This window comes from Microtus oregoni, unplaced genomic scaffold (assembly GCF_018167655.1).
Source record: "Microtus oregoni isolate MIOR12 unplaced genomic scaffold, Mior012 000025F_ref0000491, whole genome shotgun sequence".
NCBI classification, from domain to species: Eukaryota; Metazoa; Chordata; class Mammalia; order Rodentia; family Cricetidae; genus Microtus; species Microtus oregoni.
Genome location: NW_024543084.1, coordinates 24,682,512 through 24,691,767, shown reverse-complemented (window position 1 = coordinate 24,691,767; position 9,256 = coordinate 24,682,512). Strand labels below are relative to the sequence as shown.

At 57.3% G+C, this 9,256-nt stretch overlaps 2 protein-coding genes across 2 annotated transcripts; one reads left to right on the top strand and one right to left on the bottom strand.

The window, feature by feature from the left end:
* The first annotated feature begins 700 nt into the window (after nt 1–700).
* On the top strand, nt 701–2,801 carry Mpv17l2 (MPV17 mitochondrial inner membrane protein like 2). Its single transcript, XM_041674825.1, has 5 exons — nt 701–942; nt 1,017–1,187; nt 2,016–2,092; nt 2,192–2,320; nt 2,402–2,801. The coding sequence occupies exons 1-5, from the start codon at nt 756–758 to the stop codon at nt 2,438–2,440; spliced, it is 603 nt and encodes a 200-aa protein (XP_041530759.1). The 5' UTR covers nt 701–755; the 3' UTR covers nt 2,441–2,801.
* Nucleotides 2,802–2,858: 57 nt separating this feature from the next.
* Nucleotides 2,859–7,844, bottom strand: Rab3a (RAB3A, member RAS oncogene family). The gene is made up of 5 exons (XM_041674824.1): nt 7,686–7,844; nt 6,126–6,353; nt 5,193–5,311; nt 4,312–4,436; nt 2,859–3,548 (listed from the first exon to the last, which is right to left on the bottom strand). Exons 2-5 carry the CDS (start codon nt 6,351–6,353, stop codon nt 3,358–3,360), a joined length of 663 nt encoding a protein of 220 aa, XP_041530758.1. The 5' UTR covers nt 7,686–7,844; the 3' UTR covers nt 2,859–3,357.
* Nucleotides 7,845–9,256: the final 1,412 nt, after the last annotated feature.

The following is a 9,256-nucleotide window of genomic DNA, read 5'->3' as shown; positions in this document are numbered from 1 at the left end:
GGAAAATGTGTTCACGGTTCCAGGGTTAGGGATAATCGGGAGCTAGAGAACAGCATGATGGTTTGTGGAACAATTAAAAGCAAAGAATAAAGGAGGAAAGGATGTTTCCGCAGGGACACAAAGTTGTGGAGAAGAGCATACATGATTAGTCTTCTGCTGAATGAACTGCTCAGTCTTCAAAACCCAGGCACAGGGCACGGCCGTGGGGGCAGTAGTTCAAGGCCAGCCTGGGCTACGTGGCAACAGGTTTGCAACAGCTGGGGTTAGACCGGTGTCCATGCTCTGTGCCCGGGCGCCGCGTTCTTCAAGGCCAGTGTCCCGGACTGCAGAGGTCACGCCAAGGTCAAGCTCCTAAGTGGCCCAGCCAGCCCCGAGGAGGCTTTGAGGACGAGGAGCTCCGCCGTCCCCGCCCCTGCCCAGCCGGAAGCGCAGGACACACAATTGGTCAGTTCGGTCCAGGTACGCTGCCATTGGCCAGCGGACGTCCGCTAGTCGGCTGTGCGCTGCGGAGGACTTCCGTGTTCCCCGCGGTGACGCGGCGCGAAGCTTGTTGGCGAATGGTTAATGCAGCCGAGAGGCGGGAATTCCGGCTTCTTATTGGTCCGTGTGGAGCAGGGCGGTTCTGCGGCACGACATTCGATTGGGCAGCGGGGTCGGCGTCGAAGCGTGTGATTGGCGCGCGCAGGGGGCGGGGCCGGGGCGCGAGCCGCGGAGGCTCCCTTGGCGGCGGCGGAGGCTCGGTCGTGAGCGCGGAGATGGCTTCCGGCGGCTGGCGCTGGGCTCGGAGGGCGCTGGCTGCGGGGCGGCCGCTGTTCCGGGGCCGCGCGCTGCTCGTCACCAACACGCTGGGCTGCGGCACGCTCATGGCCGCGGGCGACGGCGCGCGGCAGGCCTGGGAGGTGCGCGCGCGGCCGGGACAGCGGTTCAGCGCGCGGCGCTCAGGTGAGCGGGGCCTGTCCTCCCTTTGGGGGCCGGGCGGCAGCCAGGAGGGTGCGCCTGACTCTCTGTGCCCCCAGCCAGCATGTTCGCGGTGGGCTGCAGCATGGGCCCCTTCCTGCACTTCTGGTACCTGTGGTTGGACCGCCTCCTCCCCGCCTCGGGCCTGCGAAGCCTCCCGAGCGTGATGAAGAAGGTCCTGGTGGATCAGGTGGTGGCATCTCCCATACTGGGCGTCTGGTACTTCCTGGGTAAGCAGCGGCGGGGACTGTGGTCTTAGAGCCCGCGGTGGGTAGAGGCTGGTTCGTGCTTGGAGGAATGCTGATGGGGGTTGTTCTTTTTCCTTGATTTTTCATCTTTTATTTTGGTTTTTCGAGACAGGGTTTCTCTATGTGGCCTTGGCCGTCCTGGAACTCGACTCTGTAGATCAGGCTGGCCTCGAACTCAGAGATCTGCCTACCTCTGCCTCCCAGTGCTAGTTAGGTCACATCCAGGGTGAGAGAGAATTGCATGCCCGCTCGCTTGTGCTCAGCTTCTCTTTCCAGTCCAGGACCCTCTGCCTCGGCAATGTTTTCCCACATCAGTTAACTGAAGTCTATACAGAGATAGCACAGGCCACCATGCAGGTCGTCCCTGGAGACTCTCGTCTGATTCTAGGCCGAATCAAGCTGACAGTGAAGGCCTCACTGTGCAGCCCCGGCGCCTCGGCCTCCCAACCATATTGCACTTTGTAGGCACCTGTTGGGAGAGTGTCCCTGGAATGGGAACAGGATCGTGTGGGATGGGACAGATCCCATGTGAGGAAAAGGGGCTAGGGGACCAGTGGGGAGAGGTGGGGTGGCAAGGTCGGGGTCTGAGGGACTTAGGAGCAGCTTGGACGCAAAGCTGCAGTCAGCCGACCTGTGGAGAATGAACCCTGGAGGGGCAGGGTGAGGGCGGAGACTGGACTGACACCAGCCTCACAGTTGCCCTGACCAGCCTTGCTTCTCTGCCCGGGTCACTCCCACAGCCAGCACTGCCGCTTCCGTTGCCTAGCAGCCACCTCAACCTTCACTTTCACCACTTGGTCTTCTTCCCAGGCCTTGGCAGCCTGGAGGGCCAGACGCTGGAGGAGAGCTGCCAGGAGCTGCGGGCCAAATTCTGGGACTTCTACAAGGTGGGCGTGCCCATGCTGCCCTTACCGTAGCTCCACCCCCCTGCGGCCTCGCAGACCCACCTTCCTAGCCTGCTCACTGCAGCCCCTGCCTTCTCGCAGGCTGATTGGTGTGTCTGGCCAGCTGCTCAGCTGGTGAACTTCCTCTTCATTCCGCCGCATTTCCGAGTCACCTACATCAACGGGCTGACACTGGGCTGGGACACGTATCTGTCCTACCTGAAGTACTGGGTGAGCTTAACCCCTGGGTGAGAAGACCTGAGTGCAGGCCCTGCCCTATGCCTGCTGTGACCCTCCCTCCGTTGTACACAGGCCCCAGAATCCCTTTCCACTCCTGGCTGTGCGGACTGAGCAGGAAGCATCAAGGAGAAATAGGCCGATGGACACACTCCCATAAAAGGTTCTGGAGCAAGTCAGAGCCTGGGCCACATCCACACTCCAGGCTGAGCCTGCAGCAGCCATCCCACATGGACCAGCCTTCGGCACCAGCTGTCAATCGCCAGGTTTTCCAGTTGGACCCAGAAGTTCTCAGCCAACCTGCAATTGCAACCCTGGCTCAACTCTGGCCCAAGTAGTCCCTGAGGTTCCCTGGACCCCAGGTGACAAACAGAAGGGCCGGCCCCCATGGCCTTGGAATGGGATCTGGTTTGGCCTCAGAAAACTTAATGCAAGGTTGGGCAGCCTTGTGAAAATTTCATTAAATTCTCTTTAATCACAAGGCTGGCTGCCAGTGGTTGGGGAGGGGTGGGGTGGGGCTGCAGAGACTCAGCAAGGTCCATTCACTTTATTGAACTGTGTGTAGTGTTCATAACTTCTAGGGAAGTGGGGGGACACATTTGACACTCATGACGTCAGAACAGGTTTGGGGATATCCCAAAGCAGTGAAGGTGAATAGATCCTCCCTTCCTTCCCCACATCCTGTCTCCCCAAAGATAAAGAAGTAACAAGCAGGATGCCAGCCTGTCAATCCAGTGGTCCACTTGGCAATCCCCCAGCCTCGGGGCTGGCAGGCCTTGCTATCTCGTCAGCCTGCTTCAGAGTGACATCTGGTCCCCTCTTCACAACCGACAACTGTGGATGCGGTGGCTTAGAAAACCAAAAAGGAGGGTCTTAGGGGGGCAGTGACCACAACACACCACAGCAGAGCAGGGTGAGGATGTGTACAGGAGGGGTGAGGGGCGCGTCCAGGGACACCCTCAATAAATAAATAAATAGCTACGATAATAAATAGGGTGGTGGGGTGGGGGCTTGCCCCTGGTGGGGGTGGCTCAGCAGGCGCAATCCTGGTGAGGAGGTGCCTGCTGGTCAGTGAGCTGCGGGCCCTGCTTAGCGCCTGTGACCGCGGGGTCAGCAGTGTCCAGCGACTCCGACATCTTCTCACAGATCACATCCACCAGACGTTCAAAGGTCTGCTTGACATTGATGTTGTCCTTGGCGCTGGCCTCAAAAAACTCAAACCCTGCGTTGGGGGAATGAAGGAGTGACCACAGACCACAGCCACACTCTCCAGGGCCCAAGGGTGGTCACAAGGATGAGTCTCCTCCAGAGGAGATGGCCCGCCCTGGTAGGACACCCCTTCCTCCAGAGTCCCATTCCTCAGGCCTCACACACAGTGACAGACACATTTTCTCTAGGAGGCAATCATGCTCGATTGTCACAACTGAGCATGTCCCTAGTCTGCAGCACCCTTCCACAGTGTGCATGTTGTGCCTGCCCCAGGAAGCACGGTTTGGCTCTCAGCATGCACTCCTCCACCCAGGTTTCTCTTTCCAGTCCAAAAGCATAGACATCGTGAAGCTAGCCTATGACTGAGTGTGTGGGAGACGCTGGCCCGTGACTGAGCGCGTGGGAGATGCTAGCCAATGACTGAGAGCGTGGGAGACGCTGGCCCGTGACTGAGAGCGTGGGAGACGCTAGCCCGTGACTGAGAGCGTGGGAGACGCTAGCCCATGACTGAGCGCTTGAGTGCGTGGGAGACGCTGGCCCGTGACTGAGAGCGTGGGAGATGCTAGCCCGTGACTGAGAGCGTGGGAGATGTTGGCCCATGACTGAGTTCGTGGCAAATACCACGGCCATCGAGATGCACTGCCAAACCTGCAGAGTGGCTAGTTTTCACAAGTGTGATCCACCTGGTTTCAGGCCCATGCCCTGACCTGTGTGGTGTCTGGGGTCAGGGTCCCTAGTCCAGCCTGATAAGGGCTGCAGTCCTGCTGGGTACTCACCTAGGTGGTCAGCAAGCTGCCGGCCACGTTCTGATGACACCACACGCTCGTCCTCCATGTCACACTTGTTTCCCACCAGCAGCACCTGGGCGTTGTCCCACGAGTAAGTTTTAATCTGAGTCGACCTGCAGGAGGCAGCCAGAGGCAGAGGAGGAAGTCAGAGGACCCAGCCCTGGTCCCTGAGTCCCCTGCCCCTTGGAAACTGAGATAGGCTTTTCTCGTGAGCCCAGGTTGTCCTGGACTACTTGGGCTCCCAAACGTTGGGATGCCTACTACACCAAATTCAGAGATGCTGCAGGTTTATGATGTTGCAGATGGAATTCAGGGTCTCGCGTGTGCTAGGCAGGTGCTCAGCCAGCGACAAGTCCTCTGCTTCCCAAGTAGCTGGGATCATGGACCTGAGCCATCATTCCCTGAGGGTCAACCTGTGTTCCTTCAACAACCCCACCCTTGGAAGCAGCCCACGTGGCTTGGGCTTGTCCCACCCGATTGCTGGCCTTGGTTGATTTCTGGGGTGGAAATCAAGCCAAGCAGGTACTCTCAGCTGAGCTAGGAGTACTCCGCCTGCCTGTTCCACCGTGGATGTCCTACTGTCTCAGCTGAGCTAGGAGTACCCCGCCCCCCTGTTCCACCGTGGATCCCATACTGTCTCAGCTGAGCTTCCAGGAGTACTCCGCCCGCCTGTGCCACTGTGGATGTCCTACTGTCTCAGCTGAGCTAGGAGTACCCCGCCCCCCTGTTCCACCGTGGATCCCCTACTGTCTCAGCTGAGCTAGGAGTACCCCGCCCCCCTGTTCCACCGTGGATCCCCTACTGTCTCAGCTGAGCTAGGAGTACCCCGCCCCCCTGTTCCACCGTGGATCAGTGGGTGAGCTGCTCACCAGTCCTGCACTGCATTGAAGGATTCCTCATTGGTGATGTCATACATTAGGATGAAACCCATGGCACCCCGGTAATAGGCTGTGGTGATGGTACGGTACCGCTCCTGCCCTGCTGTGTCCTGGGGAAAGAGGAGATGGTGGTCAGAAGGGACCTCACAGCTTCCCCTCTGAGGGCAGAAAAAGTGGGCTGGGCGGCCTTTGTACCCAGGGGGGTCAGTGCGACATCACTCAGTCATTAAACAAACACAGACCAGTGCTGCCCAAATGCCCTGTGCCACACCCTATGCCATCCATAAGTGGGGATTCACAGGACTAATAAGAAAACAAGAAAGTCATGCCAGGCAGTGGTGGTGCACGACTTTAATCCTAGCACTCAGGAGGCAGAGGCAGGCAGTCTCTGAATTCAAGGCCAGCCTGGTCTACAGAGCAAGTTCCAGGATAGTCAGGGCTGTTGCACAGAGAAACCCTGTCTCCAGCACCTCCCCCCAAAATAAAATAAGGAACTCCATGTTCTTGTGGACAGCACAATGTGAGGGAAAAGACCATGACCAAAAAAGTGACCTCAGCCAGTTGCTGCCCAGGTCTGCTGTGCTGGGGTATGAGATGTTATATCAAAACTTTGATGGGTTCCAAGTGTGTGCCTGTAATCCCAGCACTTCAGAGGCAGAGGTGAGTCTCTGAGTTCGAGGTTAGCCTGTCTCAAAAAAAAAAAAAGTCAAAAATGTTAAAAAATTAAACCTTGATGAGAAGGCAGCCTGTCATCCTGTGACTGGGACGGTGGTAGCAGGAGTTCAGGGTCATCCTGGGCTACCCAACTGCCTGCTCACACCCGACCACAGTCCACAGCACAAGACTTGGGAACACCCGGGTGTCTGAGCCCCGCCTGCTTACACGCCAGGCTCAGGAAGACTTCTCCCCCACGGCCCCACGAACCCAGATTTGCAGTTTGATCCGCTTGTCGTTGCGGTAGATGGTTTTGACCTTGAAGTCTATGCCAACTGTGCTGACGAAGGCTGGCGTGAAGGAGTCGTCAGCATAGCGGAAAAGGAAGGAGGTTTTGCCCACGCTGCTGTTTCCAATGATCAGGATCTTGAACATATAGTCGAAGTTCTGGTCGGAGGACTCCTTCTGTCCATAGCGCGAGTCTGTAGCTGATGCCATCTGTGGGGGCGGGGCGCAGAGAGCCTGAGGCGTGCAGCGGACACACGCACAGGACACAGGCACAGGATGGGCTCTGCACAAGGGCACCAGCTGGGGAACAGCCTCGGTCCACCAGGACCCCCAGCATAGGCCAGGCTGTGACCTTGACAGGCCCAAGGCTTCAAGGAGGCTGAGGAGCGAACACCCCTGCAGGTCCCTGGTGTTTGGTTGGAAGTGTCACCCCGCCCCTGGCATCCTTATACCAAAGAGTCTGGAACTTTTGGGTGAAAGTTCCATCCCAAGGCCCCTCCCCTGGGAGTTGCCTCATTCCAGACTCCACCTCCAAGAAAGCCCGCCATTGGAAGACCCCTTCCCAGTGATGCTTAAGACCCCACAGGGTATTTAAATCATACCCCAGGACTTCCTTCCCTGTCTCCTCTCTTGGGGGAAGGAAGGTCACCCGGGAGCACTGGTATCCATTTAACTTGAGCTTTTTCTAATTCGGTTTGATTTGGTCTGATTTGGGTTATTGCATCGGCGGAGAGGTTTGTTGGGGAACTTCACCTGGCACCCCAAACCTCCCTGCCCCCTGAGGGGAAATTGAGGCGGCCCACTTCCCATCATCAGTCTTTCATTACCCTAAAAAGACCCACGCAGGAGCATGAGTACACGAGGATCCCCAATTCTCCCTCATCCTGCACCCTGAGCTAGAAGCATCACGTGACACAGGTGAACACCGGCTCACATGCACAAAATTCCTCGCGCGCATGCACACACAATGAAGCACCCAAGGCAGGCCGATCTAAACTCCTGCCCTGTGTGCAAAAGAGAGGCTAGCAGGAGAAACAAGCAAATATGCGTGATGTTTGCGAACCCACTGCACCCATGCACGACTGCAGACGCAGATTCCCCTACACCAGCCAGTGTGCTCGTGTCCACCTAGCCATTGGCAAGGACACACCGCGCATGAAACCACACGCGTGTGAGCGCATACTTGAACTCGGATCTCCAAACACAGCGCACGCGCACCATTCACGCACAAGGTTTCACAGCCGGCTGTGCACGGTGCGCGTCCTGAGGTCACGCGAGCCTATCCATGCCCGGCGGGCGCGCACACGCGTGTTCACCCCACGGGCACGAGCACGCACCAGCCTCCCGCGAGGCTTGGCCTTCCCCTCCCCCTCTGTCGCAGAGCCGGAGCTCCAGCCGGGTAAAGGGTGAAGGTTGCGGGAAGCGGGATGCTGAATGCGAGACCCACATCCCGAATGCCACACCCGAGTCGCGCACCCCGCTTCTTCCCCAGCTGTCAATCAAACGAGGCCACCGCGGCGTGGGGCCCTGGGCAGAGCTCACCTTGTCCACTCCGAGCTGAGATGCTGCTGACGGCTGCGACCCTGGCGACTGCGCTGACGACAGGGTCCTAGGAGCGGCTGCCGGACTGCAGGCAGCGGCGAAGGTTCAGGCCCCTGCAGTCCTCGCAGACGTCCTGCAAAGCCAGGGGCGGGCCTTTCTATGCAAACGAACTGTGACGTCAAAGGCGGGGCCGAGCAGGCGGCCGCGGGGCCCCACTGGCCAGAGTCGGCTCTGGAGGGGCCGAGTCTGACGAGACATTAAGGTTTTATTGGCTGACGCTCTCGAGCGACGGACTCGAGGCCCAATCAACACTACGTTACGTCTTGGGCGGCCCAATGGTGACAGCCAGGTGTCTGAAGGGCGGAGAGGCTGAGGCCAGGACCCAGCCCCAGGAGCGAACTTGTGTCCTAGCCCCTGCTTGCGAGAGGCGCGGGACACACTCCTGGCGGCACCAAGGAGATTAGTTTTGTTTTGAGAAAGAGTCTCTTGTTGCAGGCTGGCCTCGAAACTGCCAAGTAACAGAGGCTGGCCTTGAACTCCTGCACCTCGCAAGTGTTGGGATGGCAGGTGTACACTTCGCTTACCACAGTTTAGGGCTCAAAATTGAAGAAAAAAAAAGACAGAGTATTTTTGTTTTGTTTTGTTTGTTGTTTGGGGTTTTTTGCTTGGTTGTTTTTTGAGACAAGGTTTCTCTATAGCTTCGGAGCCTGTCCTGGAATTCACTCTGTAGATTAGGCTGACCTCGAACTCACAGAAATCCAATTAAAGGCTTGCGCCACCACCGCCCGGCCAAACAGAGTTTTTAATCCTAGTTCTCAGAAGGCCTAGGCAGGCGAACCTCTGAAGTTCCACGCGTATCTTGTCGACATAGAGAGTTCCAGTCCAGCCGGGGACACAGTCAGTGTAATGGAAAAACAAAACAAAAAAAGAGGAGGAGGAGGTAAAGACGAGGTAAAGTGATGTCTGTTTGAAGTTACCGGGCACAAGCGAGAACGATCACGAGACACACAAGGAAACCCACTAGAAGAGTTTATTAAGTGAAGGAGACACATGCGCAGGCCTGAGGACGTGGGTGCAGGAAGAGAGAGTGGAGCAGGTATGCCCAGCTTTTAAAGGCTGCGGAGCGCATGCATGGATCTGCATCATGCATAGATCATGTGACCACGCTGCACATCTCACATAGGGCTTGAGGGATCTGGGAGGCTACATAAACTGTAAACTGCCTGAGCTCTTGATGATGCATGCGCACGCGGCCCTGGAACCCGAAGCACCAGCGTTTGGGGTGGCTAGACTTTTTGGCCAAGCACTGGGTGAAAGAAATTATAACATTTCACCCTTTTGTTTATTATAAAAATCTGGGGGGCTAGGGGTGGCCAATTGGTGGAAATGGGGCGTGGGGTCTTGGAGGCTACTTCTTGCTGGCTGTGGGTGTCTGGAGAGTTGGGGTGCTTGGCCACATCCTGGGGTAGCTGGTTACTTCAGTATTTTCCAGGCTCTGGGGAACTGTCCAGCTGGCAGTTTGGACCTGATGAGATGCTGGCAAGACAGAAGATTACATAAAAAATTTTAGA

Coding starts and splice junctions, on each gene's coding strand:
- Mpv17l2 (XM_041674825.1), top strand. CDS start 756: ATGGCTTCCGGCGGCTGGCGCTGGGCTCGGAGGGCGCTGGCTGCGGGG. Junction 1,188..2,015: donor GGGCGTCTGGTACTTCCTGG/GTAAGCAGCGGC, acceptor TCTTCTTCCCAG/GCCTTGGCAGCCTGGAGGGC. Junction 2,093..2,191: donor AATTCTGGGACTTCTACAAG/GTGGGCGTGCCC, acceptor GCCTTCTCGCAG/GCTGATTGGTGTGTCTGGCC.
- Rab3a (XM_041674824.1), bottom strand. CDS start 6,353: ATGGCATCAGCTACAGACTCGCGCTATGGACAGAAGGAGTCCTCCGAC. Junction 4,437..5,192: donor TTCAATGCAGTGCAGGACTG/GTGAGCAGCTCA, acceptor TGCCTCCTGCAG/GTCGACTCAGATTAAAACTT. Junction 3,549..4,311: donor GCAGCTTGCTGACCACCTAG/GTGAGTACCCAG, acceptor CCCCCAACGCAG/GGTTTGAGTTTTTTGAGGCC.